This window comes from Stigmatopora argus, chromosome 14, assembly GCF_051989625.1.
Source record: "Stigmatopora argus isolate UIUO_Sarg chromosome 14, RoL_Sarg_1.0, whole genome shotgun sequence".
Lineage (NCBI taxonomy): Eukaryota > Metazoa > Chordata > Actinopteri > Syngnathiformes > Syngnathidae > Stigmatopora > Stigmatopora argus.
In genome coordinates, this window is record NC_135400.1 from 3,301,188 (window position 1) to 3,320,599 (window position 19,412).

General features: G+C 40.8%; 1 protein-coding gene across 2 annotated transcripts in view; it reads right to left on the reverse strand.

Moving 5' to 3' along the window:
* retreg3 (reticulophagy regulator family member 3) overlaps positions 1-19,412 on the reverse strand; it is a 27,169-nt gene continuing 7,757 nt past the window's right edge. For both annotated transcript variants that reach the window (XM_077619452.1, XM_077619453.1), the window contains exons 3-10: positions 14,580-14,686; positions 13,179-13,209; positions 12,943-13,069; positions 12,787-12,871; positions 7,634-7,771; positions 6,968-7,041; positions 6,766-6,898; positions 1-1,692 (exon numbers count right to left, since the gene is read on the reverse strand). In XM_077619452.1, the coding sequence (XP_077475578.1) occupies positions 1,148-1,692; positions 6,766-6,898; positions 6,968-7,041; positions 7,634-7,771; positions 12,787-12,871; positions 12,943-13,069; positions 13,179-13,209; positions 14,580-14,686 (1,240 nt within the window). In that variant the 3' untranslated portion in view covers positions 1-1,147. The remainder of the gene's footprint in view (positions 1,693-6,765; positions 6,899-6,967; positions 7,042-7,633; positions 7,772-12,786; positions 12,872-12,942; positions 13,070-13,178; positions 13,210-14,579; positions 14,687-19,412) is intronic.

Genomic DNA, 19,412 nt, shown 5'->3' on the forward strand with positions numbered 1-19,412 from the left:
TTTTATTATTCAATATTTTTATTCAATATAATTTGCACATCAAAACATATAAAAACAGAAAAGTGAGGAAAATACACAATTGAACAAATTATTAATTGTTCTTTGCCTGTTTGTAAAGTGAATTGTGATTGTGAAGATGTTTTTTTGTGCCGCTGCTCCACTGAAAGGTGATTTTCTCTCAAAATCACTCATTAAAATTCAAGAATTCTGATTGAGTGGCTCACTCGAATTTACTGTATAAATGGCTAATTCATATTTTCATCATGTCAATGCATAGTCAGCTACATATTCACAGGTCGGTTTTACTTCACTGTAGTACTGAAAAGATTGGCCACTTTCAAGTAAATCAAATGTATTTGGTGATTGTATATCTAAGTACTATAGCTCCGAAAAAAAGGGCCATTTTTCTCTTTCAGTGCTATTCACCATGATAGCCGTCCAATCATTCTTCTGCTGTGAGAAACACATTTGAATTCACAAAAGCAGAATGATTCGACACAACATGATTGGATGTCTAGCAATGTCAATGGCACCTGAAAGAGTGCATTTTTAACATTTTCAGTACACTTTTTAGTTAATGAGCATTTAAAATGTCTGATTTCTTTGTGTCAAACCAGATTATCTTCTAAAAGATGTGCAATTTTTGGAAAACGTGCAAAGAATAATAAATTGGTAGAATAGCAACTCTGATAACTTATGCAGTAAAAAAAGTAACATCACGAACGATGCTAGACAGCCAATAACCAATGGCTAGGAATTTCATTGAGTTTATCATTAGTAGACATCCAATCCATATGAAGTTTTCAAATGGGACGAACATCTAGCATTGTCAATGGAGCTAATGAGCTAAATAGCAATGACAGCACCTCGAACAATGTTGATTGTTCAATCACGTGGCGTCCACTCACCTTTTTGCTGTGAACTTGCTTACATTGAGTTTATCAGTCTTAGCAACCATTTCATTTAAAGTGGGAGGGGGCAGCAAATTAACATCACTGGCACCGTCGGTGGCAGTCACTGAGGTAAAATATTTTCAATGCACTGTCCCACAACATATCCAAAGTGGTAAAGGTGATGCTAAACAGGCGGGATGGGTTGAGCTTTAAAATATTTTGCTACTGTCTAACATTTCAACTCACTGATTATTTTATTTTTTCACTGCACTTTTACCAAGCAGGCTGGAGATAAGGTTGGAGCCTTGACTCTCTCTATGTTTCCCTTCTCCGATGGGGTCCATTTGACTCAATTCAGACTGATCCAGCATCTCGAAGTCTTCTACATCAAAGTCTGTGTCCAGCTCTGAGCTGGACTGCTTGCGGGGTCTGCGGCAGGCGCCTGCTCTGGGAGGCGCTCGTCTATGTTGAGCGGAGGGATGTTGGGGCACCATGGCTCCAATCAGTGCTGCCCGGATCATGTTGCTGGCGATGTCGCCGGCGATGTCGCCCGCCAGGTTACTTGCAAAGTTTGTGGCAGGCGGCAAGCCACTCAGGGACATTTCGGCATCTAAGTCCTCCTGGTCCGATTCCAGATGAGAATCCATGTCAAGTACGGAAGCGCGGTGACTCTGCAGGCTGGGAAGCCCAATGCTGGTGTCGTCGTCGTCATCCAGGATAGTGGCCTCTGGGTTTATGGATGGGAAGTCGGGAAGGTCTTGAGCGAAAGATTCCTCGGCATCGCTGTGTCTGTCCAGATCTGAATAGGAAAATACAGATATGAAGTAAAAGAAAGAACACAGGTGTCATGTTTGGCAGATCACTTTGTGTGGTCAGCCAAAGTAAATCATCAGCATGTACAGTGGTACCTCAAACTACGATCAGCTCGTAGTACGACATGCTCGTGGTACAACGAAAATTTCGATCGAATAATTCGCCCGAGATACGATCAAAATTTTGAGATGCGACCAAGCCAAGTGGCCATGGCACTGTCTTTTTTCATCTCTTTCGTGTATAAAATATATCTACGAGCACTGGGCGGACTTTGCATTTCCCCATCCAGTTTTTTCCCCGACGTTGGTCTACATTTACATACAAGGTAAACAACAATGGATCGACAGAGTTTTGCAAAGAAAAGACGACCGTTGACAATCGACATGAAGCGCGAAATCGGAGTGGGGTACGTGTTACCGAGCTTGCAAAACCATATCCACCATCTTTAAGCAGAAGGACGCAATTAAGGAGAAGAGGCCTTCCAAAGGACGAACTATAATTTCCCACCGGCGCAGTGACATTCACGACGAGATGGAGAGCCTTCTATTATTGTGGATAAAAAAAAAAGAGTTAACAGGAGATAGCGTTACCGAGTTGGAATTTACATGGATTTGATAACAACGAAAGGAGAGCCTTCAACACCTTCAGAACCCTTTAAAGCGAGTCATGGCTGGTTGGAAAAAAAAAAAAATCTGGAATACATTTGGTGACCATTTGTTGCCGGAACTCAGTAGCGAGGAGGCGGTGAAAGAGGCAGGGCCCCTGGCTACAAAAGATATCAAAGACATGCTCGCGAAGTGGCAAGAGGTTTCGGATTTTATAGAAAAGACTCACCCTGACAAGCTGGCAAGTGGTCGCGCGTTATCGTATTGTGATGACATTTGTGTGCGTCATTATCAAAATATTTTGAAGGGAGGCAAAAACAAACAACTCTTGATGCGTTCGTTTTGAAGACCCCGGCGGAACGTCTGGGTGGGGTCAACCCGTAGAACTAAGGTAAGAAAGATTAAAACAAAATTAGAATTCAGTTTTGTGTGAAGTTACATTAAATGTTGAGTGTCTGTATATATTTATCCAAGTTAATTTAAATTTGTTTGTTCATTTACGAGTGCCATGGATAAAGTCCCCCCGAACAACCGCCCCCCCTGCCTCCGTGTATGTCGCTGTATCTACCCTCCGCGAAATGCGTCTAATTTTACTTCTATTAAACACATTTTATTACTATTAAACCACTCGTTATTTATTACTATGTCAATATATGGCGAATTAGAAGAAATAAAACATTTTTTCCAATCCAATATCCTGTTTTTGGTGTTTTTTTCTCAGAGGGTTGGAACAAATTAATTTGTTTTCAGTTCATTTCAATGGGAAACGTTCGCTCGAGTTACGAAAAGCTCGACATACGATCTCAGTCTCGGAACGGATTACGATCGTATGTCGAGGTACCACTGTATTAACCTTATGTTTATTCGCTCAAATGACATTTAAGCAAACATTTCTGAATGAGAGATCAAGGACTTTAACTTTTTTTCCTTTAATACATTGTTTTAAATAAAGGAACATGTTTTTAATTGCAATAAAGAAAATATCTACTTTTTTATAGAAAGTTTTGCAGCCAATTGGTTTATACATGGTTCATAGCTTTACACAGACTAACTGGCATTATAGCGAGAACTAGTGGTATAGAAGCTCAGGAGGATAACAGGACAGTGGGGTACTCGGACGTTTGGTCGCCCGGAAGGTTATTGATAATTACCATTTAAAATTGTTGCTCAAATTCCCTAAATACAAACTGTGAATTATTATTTTGTCATACTTAATGCCCTATTAATTATTAGGCTAAAGAAAAGCTCCAAATTTCCCATACTTTTATTGTGTTTTGTTGGAGAACTTGTTAAGACCCTGACTGACATCCCTTCCTAAGGGGACAACCCATGTACATACACACTCATACACTCACACGTCCGCTCAGTGAAACTGCTCAGGGCCATTGTTGGCTTTGATTGATGCGTAGACAGTGTTGTTTGGTCGCCGGACTTTTGGTCGCCGGACTTTTGGTCGCCGGACGTTTGGTCGCCGCACGTTTGGGTCCGGGCGACCAAACGTCCGGTCACGGGACAGTGGTACCTCTACATACAAATCGAATCAAAGCGATAAAAAAGTTGTACAAATGCAACGCGGCACAAATTTACTCACATAGGGCACACTTAAAAGTCTAACATTTTCTCCAAAGTGGACGGGGCACCCAATCAGTCGGTGCGCTTTTTCAAGATTTAGTAGATGCTGCTGTATGACGCTGACAACTTGACTGTCTGGGTACATTGCTTGCTTATTTATATAGTGAAAAGGTGAACATGTGAAAGGGGAATGCCGAAATGGGTAAAACAAGATCGGTTTTACAAAAAAAAATCATACTTAAAAAAAAGGATTTTCCTGTACTAATGTTATACGGCGTTCACAATTTGAAATGACCAAAAACATAAAATACTTGAAAAACGTACAAGTTGACAGATATGCAACATTCACACAGCATAGCCTCATTTCGATTATATCGGTGATGTCTGGTCTACATTATCTGCGAAATTGGAGAGAAGACTTTAGTGAGTCAAGATATAGCCTTTCTTGTCTAGCTCGGGTGGTGAGTTCCTGATTCTTGTGTTGGCCCACATGTTTTGAAGTTGTGGGTATATTATTGGGGTGGTTCTATTATTATATTTTTTACATTTTTTTTTTTTTTACTACATTCTTACATAATGTAAATAATTGGGTTCTAATGTTGATTTAAATGCTGTTCTTGCCGCTCCTTGTGAGTGAAGTGAAAGACAGAGCAAGCAAGGGACACAGAGACAGAGACAGTGCAGAAGAGCCTGACTTGTTTTGTTTGGTTTGTTGTTGTGGTGTTATTTTAATGGCTTAATAAATAGTTTTCTTATATTTTTGCATACATACATTTGCATTCATATTCCATTCAAAATTGCTAGACTGTTTATTTGTTATTGTTGTTGGTTGGCTGGTAGTACTGTTGATTTTGGAACAAATTATGCTAATTTAATGTAAAATGCTGCACTACTTATGATAAAAAAGTCCAATTTACAAAACAAGTTCTGGAACCAATTAATTTCATAAGTAAAGGTACCACTATACAGTAATCGCTCGAAGAACTCGGATAATGTAGACCACTCACCCAAATTATTATTACCATACCAAATATTTCCGCGCCTTTACAAAAATACAAGTACACAAATACAATGATCATGAAGTGTATTTATAAAATACAACAGTTATAAGGATATGAAAAGACTTCAATCTATTAATATCTAAATATACCGTATTTACTCGCATATAAGCCGCATCCTGAAAGTTGCCTTGAATTTTTTTAATTTTACAATTTCTCGCATATAAGCCGCCCCCCTGATTCCCAATTTTCACCTCCATATTCATGGTTTTAATAAGGAGTACAAATGTGTTAATTTGAAGAGAAATTCTTAAGAAAAATCATCACAAGTGGTATTTCTGAGATACTGTATGAATCAAAAGCACATTATTAGGGTCAATATCATAAGGAAGTTAATATGCCTGTCTTTGTAAATGCAAATTATCAAATTATTCAATTTGAAAAAAGAAATAAGTCTGTCTGGATGAGAAGCCAGTGCTTTTTAATGACATAAATTAAATTTTTCTTACCAGAAGTGGAAGTTTAAGATGTGGCGGCCAAATTGCTTCTAATCTCGAAATATCTCGATTTTTTTCAATGGTTCATATTACTGCAATAGTTGGCCCTTTCGAACAAGAAATAAAAAGAAAAAATATCAAAGCGGAATTTTGTTTTATATCATAATCACAAATGTACAATCGTTTCCATTTTGTGTTCCGAAAGGGAGGGTGTGGTTTGCACGTAGACAAATTAAAAAAGGAAGTAACGTAAGCACAACCAGGAAATATGACCATAGCGCTATACGCTGTTTGTATTATTCGGCGCGTCATTTTTTTCTTCCAGGGTGAAATTTTTCTTTTTCTGCGCGGAGTACCACCCATTTCAGAGCCGAAGAAGAAGCGGTTCCCTGACTTCCGCCATTTTTCATCTCCTGTCTTCCGCTTGTGAGTTTCAGCGTGGATTTTGACATTTTTATGAACTTTTTGTAATACTTAAGATAAAAAAACGAGATGGACAGTAATTCTCGATTATCGCGGTTAATGTAGACCAGACATGGTGATGATAAACGAAAAACCGCGAAGTAGGGATACCACTATTTTAAATAATTAAAATATATATATATCTTTTTAGTAACAAGCGGAGGACAGAGGACTGGCTTCCACTTGCGAGTTTCAGCGTGGATTTTCACATTTTTATGAAAAAAAAAATTCCACCAGAAAAAAATCTGCGATGTAGTGAAACCGCGAAAGTTGAAGCCCCAATATTCAAGGGATTACTGTACTGAAGTTGTTGCTGAAGCTGCGAAGTGGTGTTAGGCTCCAGTCCCCCCCCACGACCCTTGTGAGAATAAGCAGTTAATAAAATGAATGAATAATGAAAAAAAAATAGAAGCAGAATTTTATGGTTTTGTTGTTGTTTAAAATCTTTAAATCAAAGGAACATTTACTGTATTTTCTTGTTTGCCTTGGTTTCATTAAAAATAACTGTTTTAAAAATTCTTTGTATAAAAAATATGGATTACAATGAAATTAAAATATATGAAGAGAATATTTACTGTATTTTCTAGTTTTAATGTAAAAAAAGCACAATTAGTTTTTCCTCTTTTTTAATGTTTTTTGTTTTGATAAATTATGAAAAGAAACCAAACTGAACAGGAATATTTGTTATTAAATACAATAAAATGAAAGACGAACATTTTTAGGAGAACAATAGCTCTCAACAGCTAACTGGCAATCAAAATACTAGTTATCAAATCATTTAGATTCGTTGTTGATTAGTCAATTAATTTTCACAGGCAAAAATAACGGCCGTCTGAAAAAAATAAATAAAAAAAATGTCGCCGCTGATAAAAATAATTTTACAACTCCTGAGAAAGATGAAAGATAAACAAAAATAAAAACTCACCCTCAGAGCCCTCGGTTAATGGTGTCTGTCCCCGCGATAGGTTAAATGTCCCATTCTCGGTGTAGGAAATCTCTGCGTCAGAGTGTTCTGAATCAGTCAGCGTGAGCTCCTTTGCTACCACGACGTCGTCAAACTGTAAGATACAACAGAGCTGATCTAAGCTAAGATTGTTTGCCTGTGTTATTTTGTGAAGGGGACTAACCGCAGGCCAAAAAGCAGCAAGCTCCTCCTCGCTGTCTTCGTCGGTTACGACGCCACACAGAGGCATGCGCAAAACTGCAGAGAAGGTATTAAGAGGTGGTTTACATTCATTCAAAAAAAGCTCAATCCTGTTTACGCTGTGGTTCTTAACCCTAGGGCTTCGGTGGAGCCTGTGCCGTGGAGGTCAAGACAGATCGACTCTACATGTCTATACATAATAACATGCCCCACCGGAGAATCACTGGCTGCAAATGATCACGTGACATTGTTTGGCAAATCAGTGCTGCAAGGAATTTCTATATCTTGAATTTGGAAGAAAAAAAATCATATTTTTGATGAATGCGCATATGAAACTGGTGGGGTTCGTAGCTCCAACAAGGTTAAGAACCACTGTGTTAACCTCCTAAGACCCAGACTCTTGCAAGGCATGCATTTTTATTTTGTCTTTGATATTTAGGCTAATTGGACGTAAAAACAAAGAATTATCTTTTTACATGATGCAGTTTCTGAGAAACAATATGTCCACATCATAAGTGGACGCCAGGCCCTTGTAGTCCAAAATTTAACATTCTAGTCTTGTACCAACAAAAAATTTGATATCCACACATGTGGACGCCAGGTCCTAGGAGGTTAAAGAATGACGCTGCATAATGGCGACGCTCCTTACATTGATTGTCCAGCGGCTTGGACATCATGTATCCGTAGACGCTGAAATCGAGACGCTGCAGGCCTGGCTCCAGCTTCACAAACACGCGCTGAAAAACTCTGTAGTAGGCTGCTAGAGGGGCCAGGAGTGCTGCCAACACTGAACCACATAGATAAAGAAAAAAATAGATAGATCGAATGGATTAGAGGTCTGTTCCTGTAAATATATCCGGTCTGTGTTGACTGAGAACTACTAACTAGAGGTGTTTTAAAAACAGGTTTTGTACTCCTTTTTCATGGCCAAATTCAAGCACTTTCAAACCAACTTCAAGTGCCTTTTAAACATTATTCCATGTTTTTTTTACAATTATAAAGAAAAAAAATATTGTAAACGTCTTCCAGAATGTTCTATAAACCCGATGGCTCGAGAAATTTAGTTTGAAATGTGCTCTGTGGGAGAAACGCAGGGCAAGAAACTCACCAAAATTAGTTTTTTCAGGGGTACCTTAAAGATGCCATCGGAAGAATATAGTGCCCACCACCCGCCAGCCCTAACTCACGCAGGGGTAAAAGTTCCTCCCTCCCTAAAGTTTGCCACAAGCCACCTGTGAGACACACGAAGCATGTGGAGGAAGGTGCACTGGTCAGATGAAACCAAACTCGAACTTTTTGGCCACAATCCTAAAACATTGTTTGGCATAAAAGCAACACAGCTCATCACCCTGAAGACACCATCTCTATTGTCAAACTTGGTGTTGGCAGTCACATGGTTTGGGCCTGCTTTTCTTCAGCAAGGAAGAGGTTATGATTGATTGGAAAATGAATGGAGCCAAATACAGGACCATTCCAGAAGAAAACCTGTTGGAGTCCGCAAAAGACACTGGGATGGAGATTTATCTTTCAACAGGACAATCGTCCAAAACATAAAGCCAAATATACAATGGAATGGTTCACAAATAAACGTATCCAGGTGTTAGAATGGCCAAGTCAAAGTCCAGACCTGAAATCCAATCGAATAAATCTAAACCGGGCTAACACCGATGTGGTCTAACACGCACCAAAAATCTAAACAAGAGCATGCAGTCAATCTTTAGAGGTGCTAAAATGAAATTTCAAAATTTATTTTAAAATGACTACGGCACAAAAAGGAGATGCAGTTGCAACAGGAAGTGGGGAAGTCTCAGCGAATCAGGGTTTTCTGGCAAAGATGTTTTTGTATATACATAAATACACACGCACACACACACGCGTGCACACACATACATATACAGTAATCGCTCGCTTTTTGCGGATAATGTAGACAAGACATGACCCCGATAACCGAAAAACCGCGAAGTAGCATCACCCCGTTATTACTACATACCATACTACATGTTTTCTCGATTATACAAAAACATGAGTACCCAAGTACAATTATCAATAAGTGTATTTATAAAATATCAGTTACAGGCATATGAAGACTATAATGTATTAATATCTAAATATAATCTATAATTTAAAAAAAAAAAATACTTTAAGTACTGCACTCACAAAGAAAATAGTTCTCCGCTTGATTTATATAATAAAAAAAACGTTCTTGGAGCTTTAGTCCAAGTCCTCTTCGTCAGATTCGAGAGTCATTTTTCTTGTAGAAATATTGCTGTTGTTGTTGTTGTGGAAAACCACTCAGAGCTGCCACCCAGGAACGTGGCGCCCTACGTTTTTCATCCAGCCGGAGATATTCGCACTGCCCCACACCTCCGGCTACCCCTGGATGAACTAATCCGCGTTCCAGTGACAGCTCCAGCGCTGCTGAGGGTAATCCTCAGGCGCCTGAGGTGACACTGTCAAGATGATAGCCAAATTCAATGGCTTGGTCAATGTTGTCATCAATCTCATTTTGAGTGTCCCCATGCAGTGTGTTGACGTCCCATCGTCATGCCAGCTTCACAGGCGTATCTACGACGTAAATCCATCTTATGCTGGTTCATTTTTTATTCCTTAGAGTCGTGGCGTCTTCGTCCACATGAGAATTTGCAGTTCCGCACCTTGGAAGATGCGGGCTTTGGGCAGTGAAAAGCGGCGCGTGCGCGTCGGTGACCAAGCGAAAGCGGCAGCGCTTTGTGGAGAATAACGGTCGCTGCAACGTGCGGCACGTCAACCTGGGCGGAGAGACCATCTGCTATATCTCGGACCTCTTCACCTTATTTATTCGCAGCATACAGATCGCCGCAACACGCGTGCATCACCAGAGGAGAAGTGCATTCACTTCCTGCATCTCCCCTTTAACCCCACGGTGGAGCCCATTAACATGGTTCCTACCATCTGAATTATGTACAAAAGAACGCCACAGTGTAGATTAATTTATGCCGCAATGGCGTGCTGCGCCTTTTGCATATCAAGGAACGTCAATATTTAGGAGGCATTTTAAACAGAGATTCAAAAAAATAGTCTTTCTGCACAGGTGATGGGCGGCATGCGAAATTCACTCGCAACAAAACAGGAAATGGCAAGACATAGTGAATCTTGCTTATCGTTTGTTCTTTGGGGCTGAGTGCTCATCATTTCAGTGCGGAAGAGGAAGCGGTGCCTTGACTTTTGCCATTTTTCATCTGTCTTCCGCTTGCAAGTTTCAGCGTGGATTTGAACATTTTAATGTAATGTTTTTTCCTTCAAGAAAAAAATCCATGATGTAGTGAAGCCGCGAAACTTGAACCCGCGAAAGATCACAGTGTATATATACATACATATAGTTGTGGTCAAAAGTTTACATACACTTGTGAAGAACATAATATCATGGCTCTCTTGAGTTTCCAGTTATTTCTACAACTCTGATTTTTCTCTGATAGTGATTGGAACAGATACTTCTTTGTCACAAAAAATATTCATGAAGTTTGGTTCTTTTATGACTTTATTATGGGTGAACAGAAAAAAGTGATCAAATCTGCTGGTTCAAAAATATACATACAGCAGCGCTAATATTTGGTAACATGTCCCTTGGCCATTTTCACTTCAATTAGGCGCTTTTGGTAGCCATCCACAAGCTTCTGGTTGAATCTTTGACCACTCCTCTTGACATAATTGGTGCAGTTCAGTTAAATTTGATGGCCTTCTGACATGGACTTGTTTCTTCAGCATTGTCCACAAGTTCTCAATGGGGTTTAAGTCAGGACTTTGGGAAGGCCATTCGAAAACCTTAATTCTAGCCAGATTTAGCCATTCCATTACCACTTTTGATGTGTTTGGGGTCATTGTCCTGTTGGAACACCCAACTGCGCCCAAGACCCAATCTTCGGGCTGATGACTTTAGGTTATCTTGAAGAATTTGAAGGTAATCCTCCTTCTTCATTATCCCATTTACTCTCTGTAAAGCAACAGTTCCATGGTAGCAAAACAGCCCCACAGCATAATACTACCACCACCGTGCTTGACGGTAGCATACCTGTCAACCTCTGCCGATAACTGCCCTTATAAATGATTATGATTCCCCTTAAAAAAAACAAAAAACCTTACAAACACCGTACGACTCGTACGGTGTTTGTAAGGTTTTTTGGGGGTTTGTAAGGGGAATCATAATCATTTATAAGGGCAGTTATCGGCAGAGGTTGACAGGTATGCGGTAGGCATGGTGTACTTGGGGTTAAAGGCCTCACCTTTTCTCCTCCAAACATATTGCTGGGCATTGTGGCCAAACACCTCGATTTTTGTTTCGTCTGACCACAGAACTTTCCTCCAGAAGGTCTTATCTTTGTCCATGTGATCAGCAGCAAACCTCAGTCCAGCCTTAAGGTGCCACTTTTGGAGCAAGGGCTTCCTTCTTGCACGGCAGCCTCTCAGTCCATGGAGATGCAAAACACGCTTGACTGTGGACAGTGACACCTGTGTTCCAGCACCTTCTAATTCTTGGCAGATCTGCTTTTTGGTCATTCTCGGTTGAATCTTCACCCTCCTGACCAATTTTCTCTCAGTAGCAGGTGATAGCTTGCGTTTTCTTCCTGATCGTGGCAGTGACAAAACAGTGCCATGCACTTTATACTTACAAACAATTGTTTACACTGTTGCTCTTGGGACCTGCAGCTGCTTTGAAATGGCTCCAAGTGACTTTTCTGACTTGTTCAAGTCAAGGTTTCGCTTTTTCAGATACATGCTGTGCTCCTTTGACTTTCCCATTTAAATGGCCTCAGAGAAGTCACCAGCTGTAGTCACTCATAATCACTCACAAGAAGTTAAGAGAGCATACTATGAAGCTCATTTCACTGACAACTTTCTAAGTCACCAAAATTGCTAATTCGTGTTGCAGTATGTATATTTTTGACCCAGGAGATTTGATCACTTTTTCTGTTAACCCATAATAAAGTCATAAAAGAAACAAACTTCATGAATGTTTTTTGTGACAAAGATATCAGAGAAAAATCAGTTGTAGAAATAACTGGAAATTCAAGAGGGCCATGGCATTATGTTCTTCACAAGTGTATGTAAACCTTTGACCACAACTGTATATTGAAAATCCCTGTTTTTTTTCCAAGAAATTAATCTATATATCTATTTTTTTCCTTAAAAAATAACAGGAATTTTTAAAATTAACTTTAGTGTTATTGGTATTTTATTTATTATTATTGAATTTGACTTGATTTTAAACTACTACTACAATTAACTCCATTAAAGTACTTATTATTATTAAATAAATGTTCAAATGTAAGTAACTCGGAAAAATGCAGTATTATTCATTTAGTCATTTTTAGCTGCAATGCTTCACCAAAACTTCTTCAAAGTCAAATGGATTGGACGTCTGGTGGTGGACCTTCGGCTTGTCCCCCTCAGGGGTCACCACGGCAAAACTGTTGAATCGCCCGCTAGATTTGGCACACAGCTTTACGCAGGATGCCTTTCCTGCAGCAACCCACACATGTGGGAATCAAACCTTGCTTATCACAACTGTAGTGGGGCGTTCAGACCACTGTCCCACCAAAGGGTCTGACTCGTGATAAATAAATTGATGGGCGCATCAACTTGGCCAGAAGAAGAATAGATTTTATGTTTTCACCTAAAAGGGTGATTTTAAAAGAAGGCGCACAAAGAGTTAACAAATTGGGTGCCATTGATGACCAAAGACATCCAATCCATTTCAAATGGATTGGACGTCGACTAGTGACAAACTCATTTAAATTCACAGCAGAGGCACTGCAAGGGACTGACCAACTGAGTAGGAGAGCGCCAACCCAGGAACATAGCATCCAATCACAGCCAAAGAGAAGAAGAGGCAAGAGATAAGGATGCAGAACTGGAACACAAAAACAAAGCGCACATAAGGCTTAACACCACAAATACTGATGGTAATTTCACAAATCTCACCTTGCCGGGGTTGAATCTTTTAAAATGCATCACGTTGGACACAAGAACAAGCACGCTGACCCAAGCCTCAGCGATGTGGTGACACAGTTCGGGCACGCTGAGGATGCCGGGCTGCACCAGCCCCCAGCTAGAAACAAGATATGACATTATTTATGACAACATTGCATCTGTATTTTTCAGAAATTGTTTCCAATATAGAAGTGTTAGATATACAAATATTCACTGTGGTGACTAACCTTTCACTTTCAGATTCATCTTGGTTCCTGACTGAAAAACAGGAATTAAAACAAGGGGTCACATTAAATGCAGTTTTTCGTTTTAACTAAAAACAAACAGAACCCATTCATTTACAAATGTTATTGCACTTTAGTTTACATATTTAATTGTTCATTAAGATGTGACAGAACGTTTTTGCATGATTTACATGCTTTTTCTCTCGAATATATTGTTATAATCATTTGTTTCAGATGTGCTGTAATTATCTTCTGTATCAAAATTCAATTTGGTGTTCAAAAGTTCTTTTTTCAAACTTGTCTTAAAAGCAGGATTGTCTTATATTCGGACCAATGTCACTGCGCAGCTTGGAAATTATGGTTCGTCATTTGGAAGGCTTGATATCCTTCATCCTTCTCCTTAAGGATGGTACAGATTGTCTAAGTACTCCTCTCGTATTGGCAAGCCAGCTCAGTCTCGCGTACACCACTCATGTTTTTCGATTATTTCGTGCTAAATGTCGATTGTCATCATACGCTTTTTCTTCTCACTACCCTTAATTGCACCGGCTTGCTTAAGACCCATTGTTTTTCCCGTAATTCTGCACTGAATAACGCAAAAAAAAAAAACGTAAAAAATGCAACCTGTAGCCCCACGTGCTCGTAGATATCTTTATGTGAGGGAGATGCGGTGAGAAAGACAGTGAGCTGTTATCATAAGCAGCCTCTCGCAGACTCGGCCCCCAGGCTGTCTGTTATGCTCGTATTTCAAATTACTTGTTTGTCAGGGCACTCGTATGTCAAGGTGTTACTGTACTTTGATAGTCAAGGTATTACTGTACTTTAATCATCTTTGAAGGGCTTAATGGGTACTATTAAAGATCGTGGAACATCCCTTATAAGTAGCGGTCATGAACTATATATTTTGTGCAGCAGCCTAATAAGTTAGAACCTGTTTTCCAGGTGACATGACGTAATTTTCCACATCTAGTGAGTACATATACATGCACTAACTTGGTTTGGCTTGCCCACCTAAGGTATGCAAACGCATGGTATAAATTGATGACCTCCTTATCAGAATTTTTCCCATATGTCACGATAGAAGCTGGGCATTTGATCTTGAAGCTTCCCCCCTCAGTTGAAGCATTTCAACCAATAACCGACTGCCAGTTGTTGATGTTGCATTTATCTGAACCAAATATAGCCCTGATTAATCTCACAGGCACCAGCCTATTGGCTCGTCTGCGTCGCTTGTCAAGATCAGGGACACAAGAGACACATTGAGAAGTAAGAATTGGAGATTAACTGCTGTCGGTGAACCACAAATCCCTTTTTGAGTCCAGTGATTGCGGGTGGGATTGTTGCCAACAGGTGGCTTAACTCTTTACTTTTGTGACTGGCTCAATGAAAAGAAACATGAAGCACCTCTGAGCTTTGGCCAAATCTTGTTCCTCCACGTTTCGACACAGATCACAACCAACAGGCCGGACGCCAGCAGGAAGAAAAGACGCAGAGACGCCAGGGCAAAGAACCTATGGGAGAATGCAAGCTTGTCAACAATAACACACTGTAATTGTTTGTATGTCTGCCGACTGACAAAATAAATACAGTAATATCTTGACATACGAGTCCCCCGACATATCAGAAATTTGAGATATGAGTAAAATTCCGATCAAATATTTACCTTGAGATATGGGTAAAATTACGATCAAATATTTACCTTGAGATACCAGATACATTTTGAGATACGAGCATTCGAGACAGCCGCAAAAGGCTGCTTATGATTTCTTTCTCGTCGCATCTCCCTCGTGCAAAGATCTCTACGAGCACTGGGCGGAGCGTTGCATTTTTTTCCTGTTTTTTTGCGTTAGTCAGTGTAGAATTAAGGGAAACACAAGGGACCCAAAGCAAGTATGAATGCAATGAAGGGTAGTGCGCGGAAAAGGCGTATGATAACAATCGATATTAAGCACGAAATAATGGAAAACATGAGTAGTGTACGCGTGACCGAGCTAGCTCGCCAATACGTATGGAGAAGCAGGAAGCTCGATAGCCGTGGTGGAATACATTAACCTCTTTGCCTTGGTTATTGCACAAGAAGGTGGTGCTCGGATGATTCGCCTAAAGACGTTTCGCCGACGGACGTTTGACAGACGGACAGGTCGCCAAATGGACGTTCCACCGAACGGTCAATCGGCCGAACGGCTGTTCGGCCAAGCGGAGGTTTCGCCGGCGCGCTCGCCCCGCCCCCGGATCGTGTGTGTACAAGTTTTTCAACCTCGGCCCGTGGGCCATATACGGCCGTTACAGATAACATTCATTTAGGAATAACAAGGGCATGTACTGCCCCCCGCTGGGCATATTTCTAAATACAAGTACACGGCATCCTAAAACAGCATTTAATGATCAAATACAAATACTGGAGCTCTTTGGACATTAGAACCGAGCCCAGGGAAGTGAATTCCTCGGTAAAATGTCGCGATAAGACAAAAAAACGTCTATATATATACGACCATTTGCCAAACGGCTCAAAATGCGTTTAATGATTAAATACAAATACTAGTATTTGTATAAACAATACTAGTATTGTATTTTATACTAGTATTTTATTTAAAAGAAGACAAAGGAAATTCACATATTCTTCGTGTATACAGACTAGATGTCTGATGCGCGTTGTGAGGCAACGGAGCTCGACGTCGTCGCTTGTCGGCCATTTTAAGAACAGAGCCATTCGCCAAACGGCTCAAAATGCTCTCAAATTCGGTCAAATCCAGCCGAAAACAGCGTTTAATTATTAAATACAAATACTAGTACAGTGGTACCTCGAGATACGAGCTTAATCCGTTCCGGAACTGAGCTCGTATGACGAGATTCTCGTAACTCGAGCGGACGTTTTCCATTGAAATGAATGGAAAACAAATTAATTCGTTCCAGCCCTCTGAAAAAACACCAAAAACAGGATATTGGATTGGAAAAAATGTTTTATTTCTTCTAATTCGCCATCTATTAACAAAGTAATACATAACTAGTGGTTTAATAGTAATAAAATGTGTTTAATCTAACTAAAATTGGGCAGATTTCGCCGACGGGAGACAGAGACGTTTGGGGGCGTGGGCGGGGGGTTCCTTTTTTTTTTCCACGACAACGCACTCGTAAACGGAACAAACAAATTTAAATTAACTTGGATTAATATATACAGACACTCAAACATACGTTTAATGTAACTTTACACAAAACTGAATTCTAATTTTGTTGTAATCTTTTTTTACCTTCGTTCTGGCCGGGTTAGCGGTTTGCCACGCATCCACCCTCACGTTCGCTATCGATGGACTGTTTGCTGTTGCATTGCCTTCAAAATATTCCCAAAATGATGCACACAAATGTCCTCACAATAGGATAACGCACGACCACTTGCCAACGAGAAATAGTCTTTAAAAAACGATCGCAGGAGCTTTCCTAAGAAAGAATAACAGGAAATGACATAGCTGAGCTTCCCACGTAGTGATTGTGGGTAATGAAGTTTTAATCTGAGAAAGGTTGCCATTGCCTATGGTTTTGTGTGCAGGAGTATACTTCATTACCCAGAAAGCCCTCTTTTTGCATGCGCGTTGTGCGTTTCCTGGTCGTATGAGAAACTCGTCTGAATTAATTAGTTCCGTGCTCGTAAATATTGTTATACACGAAAGATATGCAAAAAAGACCCGGCTTGGTCGCAGCACGAAATTTTGACCGCATAACGGGCGAATTATTCGATCGAAATTTCCCCCGTAAGACGAGCATTTTGTATGACGAGCGGTCGTATGACGAGGTACCACTGTATCTGTATTTGCGACATCAAATGTCGGATAGGCACTGGGGAAACACACTGTTGATGTGTGTGGTGCTCATACTTTGAAAAATTTATGGAGCTCGGGATTTCAGCGGGGCATCAGCCAACCCAATCCGCTCATGTGTCACTATCCTTGGTTACGCTCGGGAAAAAACGCTGCCGCCCACAGAGCACTGTGCTCGGTGAAAAACCCCTCCAATGTGTGTGGGGCTCAAATTTGAAAAATTTCTGGAGCTGCAGAAATTCAGCGGGGCGTCGTCCAACCCAGTCCGCTCACGGCGCACTATTCTCGGATAGGCTCGGGGGGAACCCCCACCGATTTTTAAAGTGCTCAAACTCGGGAAATATATGGAGCTTGATAATGAAACTCAGCATGTGTCATTAAAATCCGCCTACGAAGCACTGTTCCCGGGGAGAAACCCCTCCGATGACCGTAGGGATATGATTTACCTACTCGGCGGGCCGGATTAAAAATCCTAACGGGCCGAGGTTGAAAAACTTGTACACACACGATCCGGCGGCGGGGCGAGCGCGCCGGCGAAACCTCCGCTCGGCCGAAGCTCCGTTCGGCCGATTGACCGTTTGGTGGAACGTCCATTCGGCGACCTGTCCGTCTGTCAAACGTCCTTCGGCGAAACGTCTTTAGGCGAATCATCCGGCCACGCAAGAAGGTTTAAATTGAGCGCAACGTAAGATTTTTTTTTAAATGTGTGTGTATAGAATATCTTTCTCCCTAAAGAGACCGTTGGAGTTTGCTTAGTTTATATAAAACTATTATTTTTGGTTGGGGGGTGCGAAACGTTAAATTCTTCTTTTGGGGGGACCCAACAGAAAATCATCGAGAAGCACTGAACTACGGTAACATGGTGACGCCCTGAGCGAGCAGTGGCAGGCACAAGTATGGTATTTAGTATATATTTGAGTACAATGCGGAAAATGTACGGGTGCGCGTTATACACGAGGTCTTCGCTTTTATGACCAAATCCCGGTGAAAAACTGCCCTCCGCCGGTGAAAAAGTCCCCTCCGCAGCTGTTATAATGGGAGACGTAAAACCTGTCTTTGTTCGCCAGATGGCGCATGAAGCCTGTTCTACCAAAAACCAGCCTTCTCCAAATAGCCTTTGGCAAGTTTATAGGGGAAGGTAAAATAAAAAAGTTACTCCAGAGAAACGTTAGCCGGTGCTCACACTTAGAAAAAATAACCCAAGGACAATGGAATCAATTCTTCGGTGAATCTGATGATGACGAATCAGACGATAAATACAGTCATACCCTGAGGTACGAGCTTAATGCGTTCCGAAACCGAGCTCGTATGTCGATTTACTCGTATCTCAAATCAACATTTCCCATAGAAATGAACTAAATACAAATTAATTTGTTCCCACCCTCTAAAAAAACACCAAAAAAAACAAGATATTACAATGGAAAAAATATTTTTATTGGTTGTAATTTACCATCTACTAACAGAGTAACAAACAACTAGTGATTATGATGTTTAATACTAAAATGAGACATTATTCAGTACAACGCGGAGAGAGAGACTTGACGGATGCGCTCGTAACATAACAAACTTTAAATTTAACTTAAATGAACTTAGATTCCTATACACACACACTTAAGAAAAGTTTAAATTTTACGTTACACTACATTTAAACCTTCTTGTGCAATAACCAAGGCAAAGAAGTTAATATATTCCACCGCGGCTTTCGAGGCGAAATTCCTACTTCTCCATACGTATTGGCGAGCCAGCTCAGTCACGCGTACACTACTACTACTCATGTTTTTCGATTATTTTATGCTTAATATCGATTGTGATCATACGCCTTTTCTTCTCACTACCCTGCAATGCACCGGCTTGCTTGGGACCCATTGTGTTTCCCTTAATTCTGCACTGACTAACGCAAAAAATGGGAAAAAATGCAACGCGCCCAGTGCTCGTAGAGATCTTTGCACGAGGGAGATGCGGCGAGAAAGACTGTGCTGAAATCATAAGCAGCCTCTCGCGTCTCGGGAACCTGGCTGTCTCATATGCTCGTATAAAAGACAATTTGAAATATGATGATTTTGAAAAGTATTTTTGTTGTTCTGTTGTGCAATAGGGCGGTCCGGTGGAACGGGTGGTTAGCGCGTCAGCCTCACAGCTCTGGGGTCCTGGGTTCAAATCCAGGTCGTGTCCATCTGTGTTGAGCTTGCATGTTCTCCCCGGGCCTGCGTGGGTTTCTTCCGGGTACTCCAGTTTCCTCCCACATTCCAAAAACATGCATGGTAGGCTGATTGGACACTAAATTGCCTCTAGGTATGGGTGTGAGTGTGCATGGTTGTCCGTCTCCTTGTGCCTTTCGATCAGCTGGCCACCGACTCAGGGTGTCCCCCGCCTCTGGCCCGGAGACAGCTGGGATTGTCTTTTGGCTCTAAATGAGCTTGTATCT